General features: G+C 40.6%; 1 protein-coding gene across 1 annotated transcript in view; it reads left to right on the forward strand.

Moving 5' to 3' along the window:
* Positions 1–15469, forward strand: part of LOC140227917 (uncharacterized) — a 34368-nt gene extending 18899 nt beyond the window's left edge. The window contains exons 2-3 of the mRNA XM_072308299.1: positions 8828–9130; positions 15111–15469. Coding sequence (XP_072164400.1) covers positions 8828–9130; positions 15111–15469 — 662 coding nt within the window. The remainder of the gene's footprint in view (positions 1–8827; positions 9131–15110) is intronic.
* The last annotated feature ends 2191 nt before the right edge of the window (positions 15470–17660 follow it).

The raw sequence follows: 17660 nt of genomic DNA on the forward strand, positions 1-17660 counted from the left end.
CAGGTGAGGTATCTGCTTTATGGATTTCCGATGTTTTGTAGTCGAGATAAATCTCATAGTGGTGTTATTTACACCAAGGACTAATGTTAGATCTAACAGTTTGTTTCAGTAGGCCTACTAGGACCCATATCTCGGAAGAGTGGCCTGACCACGTAGATTCTAACACAGTGTCGCCGCTTCGCGATCCCAGCGCTGGTGTAGGTATAGTGCTAGCGTACTTTCGTATCCATGTAGATATCTCAAAATTCACCTTGCCAAATGGCACCAAACTCACAGGAAATACTTTATGATTCATATCCAACAGCTCACGTTAATTGGAAACAAATCACATGTCGGGAAGCGTAAGTGTAGATGCCGACTTTCCTGTCGGCGTCGCTAAGAATAAGCTGCTCTACGACTAACATGAGTGATTGCGGCCAGGCCCTACCTCCCTGCTGCGCACGCACAGACTGAAGTTAGCCATTTAATATCATGAGACAAATCTTTCAAGTAATCGGGGGCAATAAATAAATTTACTAATTATTTATGGTAAGTTGAATGAAAAATGTAGTTCCTATATCACACAAGTCGCAAAAATCATTACACTTTTGAGTTTAGTTCTCGCGTAAATTCCCCGTTCGCACAGTACTAGTCGGCTAACTTCAGTTCTAGATTGTGCATCTTGCGTTCGCCAGGATCTCTCGCGAAGAGTGAGTTTTTTTTTTTGAGTGACGACTTGACAGTCAACGTCAATATTGATACTTCTCGATTACTGATTTCGTTCAAATGTAAGAGAATACTTTGAAATATGCTTTGAAGTATATCCTGTAATTTTGATGCGATTTGGTTTAGTGAAATTTGAGATATCTACATGGATAGAACAGTACACAAGCGCCGCCTGCTAGCTATATTAGGCCTAAGCGTTGTCTGCTACTCGATACGAATTAACTCACGCGTATGCGAGCACTTGTAATCAGTAATAGTGAGAGCACCTGTGACATCATAACATTCGGGCTCGTCAGCTCATTAGCATAATTCTCACCTAAAAAGTTCCATTTTTAACATTAAATTACGGACTTAATCGTTAAGAAATTTTGATTCTGTTTGCACCGCTGGGTCTTTTAGAATTAAAAGAACAACAAATTAAAAAAAATTTAAAACCTGGTACGATGCCCTTTTAAGTACCGTTTGAGGTATCCAAATGAAACTTGGCATATATGCATGTATGAGTGGACAAAACTGTGCCTGTCAACTTTTTGGCACACACTCAGTGTCAAAGGTCATAGGTCAAGGTCAAATACTGAAATTTCTCCCTTATCTCTACAATGCTTTTAAAGGTATTTTCATGAAACTATATTTTTATCAGGTAAAGATTCTCTACATAAAGTATAAGGCCCTGGGGACATACGATAGGTCAGAGGTCAAGTTAAAATGCTAAAATGTCATGTTTTCTCCCTTTCTCGGGTGTATCATGTATCTTGAGAACATGATTCAAGTACATCTTGTATCTTGAGAACATGATTCAAGTACATACATTGTACATATACTGCCTGACAGTGATTCTCTTGGGAGGTTTTTTAGGTCATGAGGTTGAAGGGCAAGGGTCAGAAGTCTGGTTAAAACAAGAATTATACTACTTAATGGTAAAACTATGCTATTTTCTCCATACAGAGATGTACTGTTGAAATGACTTAATGTATACTGGACGGTGATTTAGAGAAAGATTTGGACCATGGGTCAAAGGTCAAGAGAAAATGCTGAAATTTCCCTGTTTTTGTCTATATTTTGAACATGGCTCAAAGTATTGTTATGAAAATTTGTGTATACAGACAGTGATTATTTGCCAATCATATGAAATTGTTGTCTCACGATGGCAACATGTTCTGTAGACCTATTCAGAGAATGATGCAAATAGTGGAGGCATATCAGTCACATATAATGACATTTCTAGTTTGTTTGCTTTTTGTTCTCGTACTATTCCTGACACTTTCGAGGACACACACTGTTACGACCAAAATCACTCTGAGAATGATCGCACAAAAGAAACAATCAACTGATGTTCAGGCGGTTTATTAACAGTGATATTGTGGGTACAGACTCGTAATCGGTTTTCACATCAGTACAATAATGATCACTATAAACAAATATAAGTCAGTAATGGAATCACTTACTCACTAAATCACGAAATCCCTACAGTTTCCTGGTAGTGTCCAAATACGATGCTTGATGCACAAATGAATGATCCGTGATGCACCGATGAATGATTCCTTCGACGTAAATCCAGAGGCACAGGTTACAATAGTCCGCGTTATAAATCCAGGGTATAGTCCACGATATAATGTTCACAGCGAAACGTGTAGAATCCAAACGTTATGACGACCACATCCAGTTGATGCGTTGAATGATGATTCACTTTATAATGTCCAGCAAGGAATCCAGCCCGTCACAGCTTTGCCGTAATAATGTCCGTTGACACTAAAATATGGAGTCTATCTCCAACGTAGGCAAATTAATTCTCTGCAGGCAAAATGTCTCCCAGGCCTTATCTCCACAAACACAGTTTGTATAGCAGGTCAGCAGGTAACACAGGACTGACTATAACAAGTCGCTTCAGAGCCAGAAGTGACGTAACTCTCAGAGCAGAGGTGTTGGGTACTCTGCCTACCTCAGAATTTCTCCTGCTTATATACTATCCATTCACCCCTTTCTAGTACATTCTGTAATTTTCTCCAACCTGGGGCCACATACCTGAACATACTAGCAAGTCCAAATTCCAGGAATCCTGGATGACTCACTGCCTAATATGTGCATAACATCATTGCCAAAATTAACTACCAATCACATTGGGTTACAAGGGCAGTGCCTCTCTCAGCCAGCACTTCCTAGAATTTTCTGGAATGGGATAAATCATTCTAGATTGAGTGAGCTATAATGTATTTCCTGTCACATGCATACATGTACTGTAGCTACATTTTATACCATGTAGAAAATTCTCCACTGATCTGGTCAGCCTGTATGTACTATATCTATATCATATAGAATGTTCTCCATTAATCTGGTCACCCTGTGTACATACACATTAAAACAACCATGCATACAGCCATGATACATGTACATAACTACTTGTGTGTACATTTGTGACACCATCCCCCATGGGAAAAAGAAAGCCTTGCCGTAGCAAGGATTTCTTTTACCTTCACAATTTCTCATTGTTATTTACAACGAATGTGAGGTAAAATCCAACTCAAACAACCATAATCACATACTATCACATGCCTTTTGAAAAGCTGCATTGATTCCATGTTTTCTTTTCATGGATACCAATTACAATGATATTGCTTGGATTCTCGAAGCTTATACAATCATGTCAAACTGTTTTGCATGCATTGATGGATATGCTAAACACATACACTGTAAGTGATACACGTGTGTATGCGGTGAAAACTTTTCACCCTTGAATTCTACTGTGCTATCCACTACCTATGTCACACCAACTGACTTTCTGTCATAGCACTCTTTCAACATGTTGACATGACACATTCTCTGTTCTTTACGTCTGTCTGGTGTGCTGATCACATAGTTCACATCATTGAGTTTATTTTTGACACAGTATGGGCCACTGAACTTGGCTTTCAGTGGTTCACCTTGTATGGGCAGCAGTACAAGAACTTTGTCACCTGGTTTGAAGGTTCGGGCTTTGGCATTTTTGTCTGCCTTTCTCTTCATAGAGTCTTGTGACACTTTCAAGTGTTCCCTAGCTACCTCACAAGCCTTTGAAAGCCTTTCACGAAACTTTGACACATAGTCAAGTAGGTGGACCTCATCATCCTCAGTCATGAATTTCTCTTTGATGAGCTTCAGTGGGCCCCTAACTTCATGACCGTACACCAACTCAAATGGGCTGAAACCCGTCGACTCATTTGGGGAGTCCCTCGTTGCGAACAGCAGGAAAGGGATGCCCTTATCCCAATCCTCGGGATACTCCTCACAAAATGCCCTAATCATTGTCTTTAGGGTCTGGTGGTAGCGCTCCAACGCACCTTGGGATTGGGAATGATAAGCTGACGACTTCAGCTGCTTCACACCCAAACGATACATCACCTCTTGAAATATGCCTGACATGAAATTTGACCCTTGGTCAGACTGCCCTTCCTTTGGCAACCCATACCTAGTGAAAAACTGCACTAGAGCATCTACCACAGTCTTAGCAGTGATATTTCTCAATGGGATAGCCTCTGGAAACCGTGTAGACATATCCATGATTGTCAAGAGGTACTTATGACCCGACCTAGTCCTAGGCAAAGGTCCAACACAGTCAACTAGAACCCGACTGAATGGTTCTTTAAACGCAGGTATCAGAATCAATGGCGCCGGCTTCACTGAATGCTGTGGTTTACCAGCCACCTGACATGTGTGACAAGTCTTGCAAAACTCAGCCACATCCACATTCAACCCTGGCCAATAGAAATGCCTCATGATCCGATCCTTTGTCTTTCTGACGCCTAAATGGCCGCCAACAGGTAACTCGTGAGCAATCCTCAAGATCTCACCGCGGTAACAGGGAGGGACAACAACTTGACGGACCACCGTCCAATCCTCATCAGCTGGCCTATGGGGAGGTCTCCACTTCCTCATCAAAATGCCATCTTTGACATAATAGCACTCAGGGACCTTTTCAGCCTCAGCCTCAGAACACGCCGTCTGAGACAAGCCTTTCAACTCAGAGTCTGCCTGCTGTGCTTCAACCAAGGAAGACTTGCTAAACAGCCCATCACTGTTAGCCTCGGAGCCTAATACAGCAACCCCATCATTCAAATCCTTGAAAAAGATTTCTGCCAACCAAACACCGGAATTCTCCTCCACATCAACAGAATCCGCATCATCTTGAACAGCTCTACGAGCCTGAGACCTAGTCACAACACAATCTGGGAAAATCCCAGGAAACTCCTCCTGCAACTGCTCAGTTTCAGCAACCACCACTGGTTTATCCGAAACAACTGGAGACACAACCACCTTATCCCCAGCCAAGTCATTCCCCAACAGGAAGTCAATGCCTGCCATGGGCAACTCAGGAACAACTCCAACAGTGACAGGACCAGAAACTAGGTCACACTTCAAATCCACTCTATACAGTGGTACTGACATATAACTGCCATCAACAGTCTGAATCAAGACTTTTGCATTCACTGCACTATCTGGTGGAAAAGTCATACCACCATCCACCATCAACGACTGAGAGGCCCCCGTATCCCGCAGGATGACTACTGGCTTACCTCCCTCACCAGAAGTACATGGGGTAACCTCACCATCAAACAAAAAGCTACGATAGCTCTCATCCACCTGCTTCAGCCTATCTTTGAATTTGGGAGATCGACTTTCAATGGCCTGTGTTTCACTGAACGGGACACTATTTTCGGGTAGGACACTTTTTGACATGACAAATCCCATGTCCTTCTTTGTTTTGTTTTGCAACTTCCAACACTGTGACTTTACATGCCCTGTCTTGTTACAGTGAAAACATTTGATGACATTTGCACTTGTACTGGACCCTTTGTCAGATTGAGGCTGTGGTGCCGACAACATTCCTGAACCAGCATTCTGTTGGTTGCTCGACTGATTATTGTCTCTCTTATTTCCAGAGAAATTTCCGAAAGGTGGTCTGTTGTCATTTCTGTGGGTCAGCTCATACTCATCAGCCATCAAGGCTGCTTTATGCAAACTTGTCACTTTGTGATCATCCAAATGCGACCTCACACTGAAAGCAACACTCTTTTTGAATTCTTCCAAGAGAACAACCTCATGTAGGTTAAATCCAGGGTATAGTCCACGATATAATGTTCACAGCGAAACGTGTAGAATCCAAACGTTATGACGACCACGTCCAGTTGATGCGTTGAATGATGATTCACTTTATAATGTCCAGCAAGGAATCCAGCCCGTCACAGCTTTGCCGTAATAATGTCCGTTGACACTAAAATATGGAGTCTATCTCCAACGTAGGCAAATTAATTCTCTGCAGGCAAAATGTCTCCCAGGCCTTATCTCCACAAACACAGTTTGTATAGCAGGTCAGCAGGTAACACAGGACTGACTATAACAAGTCGCTTCAGAGCCAGAAGTGACGTAACTCTCAGAGCAGAGGTGTTGGGTACTCTGCCTACCTCAGAATTTCTCCTGCTTATATACTATCCATTCACCCCTTTCTAGTACATTCTGTAATTTTCTCCAACCTGGGGCCACATACCTGAACATACTAGCAAGTCCAAATTCCAGGAATCCTGGATGACTCACTGCCTAATATGTGCATAACATCATTGCCAAAATTAACTACCAATCACATTGGGTTACAAGGGCAGTGCCTCTCTCAGCCAGCACTTCCTAGAATTTTCTGGAATGGGTTAAATCATTCTAGATTGAGTGAGCTATAATGTATTTCCTGTCACATGCATACATGTACTGTAGCTACATTTTATACCATGTAGAAAATTCTCCACTGATCTGGTCAGCCTGTATGTACTATATCTATATCATATAGAATGTTCTCCATTAATCTGGTCACCCTGTGTACATACACATTAAAACAACCATGCATACAGCCATGATACATGTACATAACTACTTGTGTGTACATTTGTGACAACACAGATTTTCAGACCTGAACCATTATCCACAGAATTGGAATCACACATCAAACTCGCACATTCACTGAAAATAAGTTGCATACACATGGGGTACATAATTCAGTGTCCTCTTTTTGGGGGTTAAGCTATATAAGCCAATTAAGTTAACTGGGATTATCATAACAACAGTGATTACCCCATGTATCAGAGCAATTACAAACTAAGAATTCAAGGATGGCAGGTTACTAATTGTAAAATATTGCAAGGACACTGGGTAAATTGTATGTACGAAAACATTTTCGAGGTGTGCACTGAAAAGTTTGTTTACAGTTTATGACTTTAAAGTATTTTGGATTCAGTCTACAGGTATATGAAAGTGATCAAGGACATTGTAATAGATGTAAACCTAACAAGTCCATTTCGACAACAAAACACTATAAATTTATTGATGACAATTGCTGCACTAGATGAGTGTGCATTCATAACTCAAGATGCCAATGGCTTGGTGTCCATGGATATGAATGCAAATGTCATAAAATGATAACTGATTTTGTGCTGAAACTGATGTGTAATATTTAAAAGAGTAGACTTGTCTTGATGATACTATGATTCTAATGACTTGGTACTATTAGATTTTTATAAAATTATTTTCAGTGTAAATGTCTTAAAATCAAGTATTCTATTTGTGTGCATAACTAAGGACATCGAAATATTGTTGTCCTTGGTTATGAACACAAATTGCACTTTTAATGAATTCCTCCATAACTATTTTAATTTGAGGTAAAAACATGTGTACACAATCGGTCTTACTCTCAACGCAATGACTTGATCTTCTTTGGAAATAATGATAGCGAGAAATAACCAAGTCAACACACTGCCAACGTAGAATTTGTGTGCATTAATAACATATAATATTTACAGGCAAGACACTACCCGGTAAACGCTTGTGACCGCATGTTGGGCTGTACACAACAGCAAGTGAAAGGTTACCACGCCAAATTGAGAAAGAGGTCATAAGTAATGCCCATCAGTGACATATTTCCAGGAAAAAAAATATATTTTCATGAAGAAGAAAATGTATTTGTGTGTATAATGCAAGGACCCGAAATGAAATAATACTTTACAAAATAATATTTTGCCTGTAAAAAAGCAAATCAAGTAAGAAATATTCTTGGGATAGTTTTACAAGTTATCACAACCACCAGAATCGGCCATACATGCAAGAGATACAGTCATTGCATAGAAAATAAGAGTAAAAAGTTATGACCAAATAGGAGAACAGCAAGAGTTATGCATGCAAACCCATATTTTGACTGGCCATTAATTTTTTAGAAAAGTTCATTTTGTAAAAATAACAAATTAGACGCACAATATTGGCATTCTTCAAAGTTATTCTAATCATATTGAAATCAGTTTATTACCAATTACAAAGAAGAATAAAAATCTTCTTGTGTGCAGCATTTCATGCTTCAAACACACTCATTTTGGCCTTTAAAGGTAGGGGATACCTTTTACAGACCTCCCAAAATGCAGCAAAACATTAAATATGAACCTCAGGGGACTTGTTTAGGCCACTGCTGAGAAATTTGGAAGTCAACAGTTATCTACAATTTGAATAATGCACAAAACTCAACTACTTAGTAGTTCTGTGTGTCAGCCACACTTAAGCCTTTTTGTTGCAGTCTTCTGTATTTTTTTTATCTATAAACACAAATCTAAAAGTATAAGAGCTGATGTAATAGCATAATAGAGTGTGTGGCAAGAATGTATATAGAAATGTTTTTAAGTTTTGATGAACTTTTACAGATGCAAAAAGTTTTATAATGTAATTTTTTTTCTTTCTTTCTATAAAGATTGATATTTTCCAGGGCCTTAGGGTGCCCATAATTGGAGCCATGCATACAGTACATAACATATTACCAATTTGATACATTCTTTCCGGGGTCTGAGACAAATTGTGTCTTCATTGTTCACTCCATCTTCTGTTGGTATCCTCAGTTATTGTTGGATGTTTTCAAGATAAGGGAGTTGCAAAGCTATTAAGAAGGGTGTCAGGAAGCTGATCCCCTCCTTTGCATTTACATATTTGGAGTGTGATGAAGATGGCATTAAACAGTTTGCTGACTAATGTTGGCAAATACAGTAATCAGAATTTTACCTTTGTGCATGCTGGAGATGTGTGGTAAGTGTAAAATTGATTTTGATTAGCTTCTTTTTGATTTTGACAGGAGCATCAAATGAGACAATCAAAGGCCATGTAGGGGAGAGTGTGACATTTACATGTCCCTCATCAAGTGAAACCAAAGGTCATACCAATGCCTACTGGAAGAAGTACTCTCATGGCTTGTCGCAGGGCTCACCGAATGCAACCTTTCATCATGGCACCACAACTCCTGGTTACACTGTTAACTTTGACTTCTCATTGTCAATTGAGGAGATATCACCAAATGATGAAGGAGTCTACGAGTGTTACCATCCTGGAATTGGAACGACAGGAAGTGTCTTGGGTACTGTGTATTTCCACACCTATGGTAAGATCATGTGTTGTACTTTTTCCCTTTTCTTTAGCGTCACTATTTCAAGCTCAGGGTTTTCAGTGTTGGCCATCCCAGTATGCTGACTTAGGTGACCCATCGTGGTGGTTGTGTTGTATACTACAGACCTATGTACCTGCTTTCCTTGGATGTTGATAACTCACTGCTCATTACAAAGCCACAATGTGCAGTAAATGTGGATAGAATTCCACTAAATTTTGCCTTTAATTTTGAATGCCTGTGACAGTTTGTTATGCAGTCACTGTGATTAAAAGTCATTAAAAGGAAGGAAAACAATGGCTCACTCCAAGGAGTGTATAGACATTATGGCTAAGGACAAATTTGTACAGTGATACAATTTTATCCTGAATGTTGGTCTCAAGAGAATACCAGCACCTAACATACCAAATACATCCCTTGAGATATCAAGGAGGTACCAGGCTAGTACCTCCTTGGAGACACAAAGACTGAATTCGCGAAGGTGGTACAATTGAAACCATGGTTTAAACCATGGACAAAGACCATAGTTTTGCTTGAGTCGCCAAGTGTCGCATGGCCTATTTCATTACGAAATCAGTCATTTTGACGAAATGACTGATTTCGTAATGAAATAGGACATGCGACACTTGGCGCCCCATGAAAAACTATGGTCTTTGTCCATGGTTTAAAGGGGAAGTCCGGACGATTATCAGCCGTTTCCCGTGTAAAGAACAATATTTCATGAACCTATTACCCTTTTCCCGACGAGAAAAGACCATCAGATACATTTACTATGATTTTTTTTGAAAAATAAGGTAATTCTTCATGTTCGAATCCGTCGCGAGCAGCCCTTCGTACTATCTGTCCCAGTATGCATTGCGCGTGACGTCACAGACTCACTTTCCTCAGCAGAGCACTGCGAGCGCAGCCCAGCTACGCATCGATCTCCCATTGCACTGCTGACTGCGGCGCGGTATCTGCATGCCTGCTGAGGTCTGCCTAGTTGGCGCTACCGCAGGAGTCCGTACACTGGTTTAGGAGTGCTGTCGCCAAATGCTGTATTCCTTTATTCAAATGATCTTCGGTATAGAGTAACTGCTGCAGTAAGCGGCCGTGCAGCCGTTCGCGGCAGGTACAACATACACGGTAATATACCGCTAAACACAGCATTGCACTGTTACATGCACACTACACATATACTAACACACTAGCAATCAACAAAAACCAACCGATAAAATGGGCACGATCTCTGACGAAAGTGAAATTTTCTTACCTAAATGACAACATATCGCATCCAAAATAAAAATTTCGGTACTTCTTAACATAACAATTAAATAATGGTCCAAGAAACTTGATTTTTTGTTGTTTTCCCGATGCTCATGGATTTTGAAAACATATCCTCACATGAAATAGAACTTTCGCGAGCCGATGTGGGCCGCCATTTTTGCTCGGAAAGTGGACGTTACCATCGAAAAATTCAGAAAAACACGAGAAAGACATCAACAACACCGCCAGAATTGCAATCTTGTTTGCGGCCAATGCATGTGCGCTTGCTATTTTCACGTGCTTACGCAATGTTCGCGAGACATGTGAAGGCGTTCAGCTGAAGATCGCGGAGCACGCGTGTATTGCATAGGGATTGTACATCGTGCCGCAAGCAGAAATACTACGCCGCATATCGCCCTTATCGGCGAAAATTGTGCCGGGTTTTGCCCTGGTAAATCATGAAAACTGCGTTGGTCAATGGTAAATTTCTTTTATGAAAACAATTGCGATAATGAATAATCTTGTCTATGATATATGAAATGGTTGAAAATAATTTGCCTGATTTGTTTACGAGTTGGAAAAATCCTAAACAATGCTTAAACTGCCGCAAATGGGATATTTTACTCTTTATCTATAAAAATCCGTCAAAGATTAATGTAAAATAATTGCAATGTTATAACATTTTCATTTTATTGAAATATCATATGTATTGTAATACTGCCGTACTTATTAGTGTCCACCCCATCACAATTCATTGTCTATTGTTGTCATCAGAGTGATCAGGCATACATGTACGTCTGCTGCTGCCAAATGCCATCACAATCCGCGATCGTTTTTTTCAACTTCTGAGTGTAAACAATCTGAAATCAGTCTGTCAATTTCAGAATTATTGCCTCTCTTGTTGTCCGAGACTGTTGAGTATGTTTGACGGTGGTAAATTACAACAGTATAACTTGAACTGCGGAAGAAACGCCAGCGCCAGCTTCATCATAGTACCGCCGCCGGTAACTGCGACCAGCAGCCCCATACACATATCATAATGGGACTTCGTACTGTAGCATTCAGGATCATGATCGGGTAGCATCGCAGATAAATATCAACTTAAAATCGAAATATTTCTTCAATTTGAAGACTTAACAGTAAAGTTAAAGTATTGACAACAGGCTTTGGGCAATGTTTGGTTCTGCCAATAGTCCTTTTCTGTTCAAATTGATGACTTAATGTGACTCGGTCGAGAGGAAGCTTGGAGAGCTACACTGAATTATTGACGGCCAGCGCATGCGCACACACAAAGAGACATCTCTGTGCGCACACATCTCCGGTTATGCGCTGGCCGTCAATTCAGTGTAGCTCTCCCAGGTTCCTCTCGACCGAGTCACATTAAGTCATTAATTCGAACAGAAAGGGACTATTGGCAGAACCAAGCGTTGCCCGAAGCCTGTTGTCAATACTTCGACTTCACTGGTAAGTCTTCAAATTGAAGAAATTTTTCGATTTTAAGTTGATATTTATCCGCGATGCTACCCGATCATGATCCTGAATGTTACAGTGCGCAGCCCCATTACGTTATGCGTATGGGGCTGCTGGTTGCAGTTACGCTGCCGATGGGGAGTATGACGAGGCTGCATCGAGTAGTATTTGTAAGTTTTGACGACAAACTTGTCAATTAAAATATTGGAGAGCCATCTTGCACACCTTTCCCGCTCATTTTCTGGGTTCGGAATGGCAAAAAAACTCTTCTTCTGGCCATCGCCCGGTTTATTAGAACACCCAAACGCTCACACATTGGCATTTTCGATCATGCCGCGTGCATCCGCTGTGTGGCCGGAACCACGCGGAACGCTACCGCTTGCTCGGCCCGTGTCGCCGTTGCTCAAGCAGGGCTCCCCGAGCCAGCTGACGCTCCAAACAAAAAGCAATGTGATGCTAATACGTCACTCTGTCACGTGATCTTTCTCGCCGTCATACAGAAATTTAACAGTTACGATTCAAAATTAGTGATGCTAAAAAATCGATTGTGACGAGTTGGGAGGGTATTTTTCAATGAAACTTAGTCATTATGGTCCTTGATTTATATAGGTTATGGTGAAATTTATTCAAAATCGTCCGGACTTCTCCTTTAAAGGGATTGTATAGTTTTGGTTGAGACCGAATTTCAGGTTTCTAACATTTTTTTTTGTGAGATAAGGAGAAACCTCTTATGAAATATGGAAGAGCATGTAATTCCATGAGGAATTCAGCATTTATTTGAAGAAAAATTGTTTTGAAATGGCTGAGATATCCAAAACAGAGCAATTCTAAGAAAGTGTGAGTCTGGACCCACACTTTATTATGATCACTTTGTTATACCCCCGCCAAACGAAGTTTGAAGGGGGTATATAGGAATCAGCGGACGGTCGGGCGGTCGGGCGGTTGGTCCGTTGCAAATCTTGCGTCGGGAACTACTTCCTCAGTTTTCAACCGATTCCCATAAAACTTGGCGCAGATGTGTGCCTTGGGTTGTAGATGTGCAAGACATATTTTTTGACAGTACCCAAAAGTACGTTGCCATGGTAACGGCATCTTATGGGCAAAAATGGGTACAAATCTTGCGTCGCGAACTCCCACAGTTTTTGACCAATTTTTATGAAATTAGGTACAGATGTTCATCTGAATATGTTAATGTGCAAGACACATATTTCCGCAGTGGCAAAAAGTGCGTTGCCATGGTAATGGCATGTTATTGGTAAAATATAGGGCAAAATGCTTCATGGCAAAACTGCTTCATCAGTGTTCTTCCAATTCTCATGGAATTCATATTAAATGTTTGTCTTAGGATATAGGTCAGCATGACACATTTCTTGACAGTGACAAAAAGTATGTTTCCATGGTAACAGCTCACATATTATGAGCCAAAATGATGGAAAATTTTGTGTTGCAAACTACTTCCTCAGTTTTTGCCCAATTTCCATGAAACTTGGTACAGATGTGTGCCTTTGGTTGTAGATGTGCAAGACGCATTTTTTGACAGTACCCGAAAGTACGTTGCCATGGTAACGGCATATTAATGGCAGAAGATCAAGGAAAGATCTTGCGGATTTAACTACTTCCTCAGTTTTTTGACCAAAGCTTATGAAATGTGGCACACACCTTGATCTTGGTGGGAAGATGTGGAAGACATGTTTTTCGGACGTGTCGGAAGCTGCGTTGCCATGGTAACGGCATATAAATGGCAGAAGATCAAGGAAAGATCATTCCTTGGGTAAGACTGTCGTCATGGGGCGGGGGTATTAATCACCTTCATTTTACTTTGTTTTTTAATGTTTCATTCATTCCAAACCTGATTTTCATTCAAATAAACTTTGAATTCCTCTTAAAAAGGTATGCTCTGTATGATTTCATAAGTGTTTTCTTGGTATCTCCCTTTAAACCATGGTTTCATTATTGTACCACCTTCTTGAATTCGGACCAAAGTCTGTGGAAGATACTGTGAATTAAGGGGCATTAGCCTGCCATCCACACCCTGTCACATTTCTATGTGGTGCTGCGTTGATTATATTTCATGACAGATATTGTTAGAGCAACCACCTCCCTGGTTATTCAGTGGATTTTATTTGAACTTGAGGTTGAGATGCATGCATGGTTGAGAAATCTAGGTTTATAATATAGTTGTTGGTGATACTGTCCCCTAGCTGTGTGTAAACCAGGCTATAGAGTCACATTTCGTGTGTGTTATTGGTCAGATTTCATCAAAATTTGCTATTGAGTCATTTGAAGTGTGTCTTGGATTAAGCACGCTGGCTGTAACTTTCATTGATGGCTAGCACTGTTATATTATTCTGACCTATAGACCACAGCCAGATAATGTCCCAAGTACTTCAGTGCTGTGAATGAAATGTTAAATAGGCGAATTCGGGTTGGTCAGAAGGATATAGGTTAGGATTGCAAGGCAGTTTGTACCGTTGTACAAGTTGTTACTGATGAAAACATATATTCAAGTGACCATTGCAATAGTGAGTCAGGAATCATATCAGCAGATGCAGGGATGCCATTTCAGGCTAATATCTATTTATAGGTCATTTTGTATCCAAAACATTGCAATTTTGTGTTTAAAAAAAAACTAATCCATGCATTACAGAAATCCATGCATTTGACCATCAGAAAAGAAAGAAATGTTATAAGGATTTTGTAAAACAAAACAAAAAACTTTCGCAAACTTGATAGCCAGAGGAGGGATAAGCTTGTAGAAAATGATGACTTTTGATCTTTACTGTAATATAGTGTAAAAAGAAGAAAATGTCATGTTGCTTTTGGGAAAAAGACAAAATAAGCGTTAAGTGTCAATTTAGTGGTATCGTAGCTGCTAGAGTGGCCATGTCCTCACGTATACTACTATAGATGAATATTACTTTCAAGATATCCTGTGATTTTTATTTGTTTGATTTATTTTTTCGATCCCCTAAACACTATTGTCACCTGTACCTCTAGGTCAGTTAGGCCAATGGAATAATAATGAATCTGCATGATGTGTTTTTTAATCGTGTAACTGCACAGAAAACAAGGCTGCTGAAAAAATACATGTACATGCAGACTTATTCCTTCATTTTCATTTCATGTTACTGTAGAATGCACAAAATAAAATGTACGCACTTACTTAGTTGCAAAAGTGGTAAAATATATGTAAGCTTGTGTTCATTCATGTCCTGAATAAGTGATTCTTTCCCCTTTCTCTCTCCCCCTCTCCTGTAAACAGCATTACCAACGACATCTCTACACATTGATGGGTGTGAGAGTGATAATGGAAACGACTGTGAACAAATCATTCCTGTTGGGACTGTGGCATTTTTCACCTGCAAGGTGGAAAGTGCTTATCCTGAAAAGTACCCAACATGGGGTGACCAGACAGAGTACAGAGACAGAAGCATCAACAGTGATGGAACTTTTAATACATGGTCTTCCATCACTGTACTGTTAAATGGGACTGACACCCCAGCTGAGAGAGTCTGCACTTTTGTGCTGGAAGGGTTCAATATGTCTTCCCGGTTGACCGTAAGAGGTATGTTCCAAGTGTTTACAGCATTGATTGTATCCAATGTGAATTTAGACCCATGACCATTTCTGTAATGTATCACATTTTATGGATGTTTCTTTTCCTGCAACCTAGTTACAAAACATTTCATTCACCTGTTCCCTCACCCTGAGTTCCATAGGCAGTAATTCACTTCAGCCCCATTTTAACAGAGCCTTTCAAACAAGATTTAAAGCGATTTTTTTAAAAAAAAAATCTTGCCTGTTGAAATGATCCCCGCAAAATGTTGCTAGGATGTTGTCGAGGTAACTTTTGCCAAATTGTACCCTGTAGCCAGCTAGGGTAATTACCCTGACATTACCCTGACATTACCCTGACAACCCTTCTGTTAGAACAATCTCGTAGTAATATTCCTTTGATACATTCATCACGCATGTGATCACGTGCTTGGATTGTAACTACTACCCCTTCGTGCATGAACGGGTAGATTTCTATGGAAAGCTACCCGGAGAAGGTTTTCAGTGTGGTCTGTTAAAAGTTTACCTCTGGCTCTCTCCTGTTTTTTTTTTGTTTTTTTTTTTGGTCTTTTTTTGAGTAAGGAATCTTTAAAAATCTTCTTCTCTAGAACCAGAAGTGATAGAGCTTAGTTAATACTATGACTTAGTACATTGATGACTGTAGTTTCAAGTTTGTTCATGGGGGAATCAGGGGTGCCCCCCTTGGGACCCAGGGGAGGGGTCCTAATGGGGCCTAAATTGTACATTTTCATCTTCACTTTGATATCCCCATGTCTGATTTTCATTTCAGGTAGCATCCCTAGGGGGATAGGATCTCAATTTGTTCAAATGGGCACCATGGCCCACCTGGGGGGGGGGGGGAGGGGGGGGGGGCCAAACCCCCTAAAATTAAGGAATCTTTAAAAATCTTCTAGAACCAGAAGTGATAGGGCTTAGATAACACTATGAGTTAGTACATTGATGACTGTAGTTTCAAGTTTGTTCATGGGATTGGCGGAATCAGGGGTGCCCCCCCTTGGGATCCAGGAGAGGGGATGGAGAGAAGTCCCACACTACAGTTGTAATGGGGCCTGAATTGTACATATCGTTGCCGGTCACACGAACCGACAAATCACTCGATTTTGGGTCAAATTTTCGATTTTGAGATTTCCAATCATTTCGATAGTAGACATTCCATACTACATATTCTGAAATTCTCAGTGTGTAATTTTTACGTTGTTCTCACTTTTGTAGAAGCATGTAATTCCATTTGTGAAAATTATTTGTTTTCCCCATAGACGCGTGTGTTAAACAATCAGGTGATTCGACGGTTCGGTAACCGCGCGTACTAGAAAACTAGTACGCGTGGTCACCGAACCGACGAATCAGTGTGCATTTACTTGCGTGTAGTTTTTGAGATTCAACAGTTCATTGACCGCGCGCACAGTGCGCGTACTATGTAATACATGCGTTGACAATAACAACGCTCAATGTACATGCACATATGGACACACATGGAAAATGACAATGTTCTTTGCAGACCGAAAATACATGCATGCAGCTCTTTGACGATTTCCCGCTTATTTGTTAACAATCCAATTCGATAAAAACTTCACAAGTTAGAGCAAGAATTGAAGTCTGATGTACTACAAAAATAATTGGAAATTATTGGACATGAAAGTGTAGCAACCATAAGTCAAAAATGGGTTAACTTCAAACGCGATTTTCTCGAATTGTCATTCTTACGCAAACCTGAGGGATTCGTCGGTTCGTCTGACCGGCGACGATATGTTCATCTTCTTCTTGAAAACCTCACGATGAATTTTGACCAAACTTAGCAGGTAGCATCCCTAGGGGGATAGAATCTCAATTCCTTCAAATGGGCACCATGTCCCTCTTGGGGGCCCCCTAGGGGGCCCACCCCCCCCCCCCCCCACATTAAGGAATATTTAAAATCTTCTACTCTAGAACCAGAAATGATAAAGCATTGTTAATACAGTGAGTTTGTACATTGATGACTTTAGTTCCAAGTTTGTTCATTGCAGATCCAGGGCTGCTTGCCCCCCCCCCCCACCCTGGAGTTGAGGGGGGTGGGGGGGGGATCCATATCCAGACCTAATTTTCCAATGTTCTCAGGTAAGAGTGTGCAAGAATGCATGGAAGGTGAAATTGCGATACTCAGGTGAGCGCGTGACCCCCGGGTCTCTTGTTTGTTTTTGCCCTAGGTGAGGAATTTTGTTATCCGGATGTTGTCCCAATGTTGTCAGGGTAAGGTCTG

The sequence above is a fragment of the Diadema setosum genome, chromosome 4 (assembly GCF_964275005.1).
Source record: "Diadema setosum chromosome 4, eeDiaSeto1, whole genome shotgun sequence".
Lineage (NCBI taxonomy): Eukaryota > Metazoa > Echinodermata > Echinoidea > Diadematoida > Diadematidae > Diadema > Diadema setosum.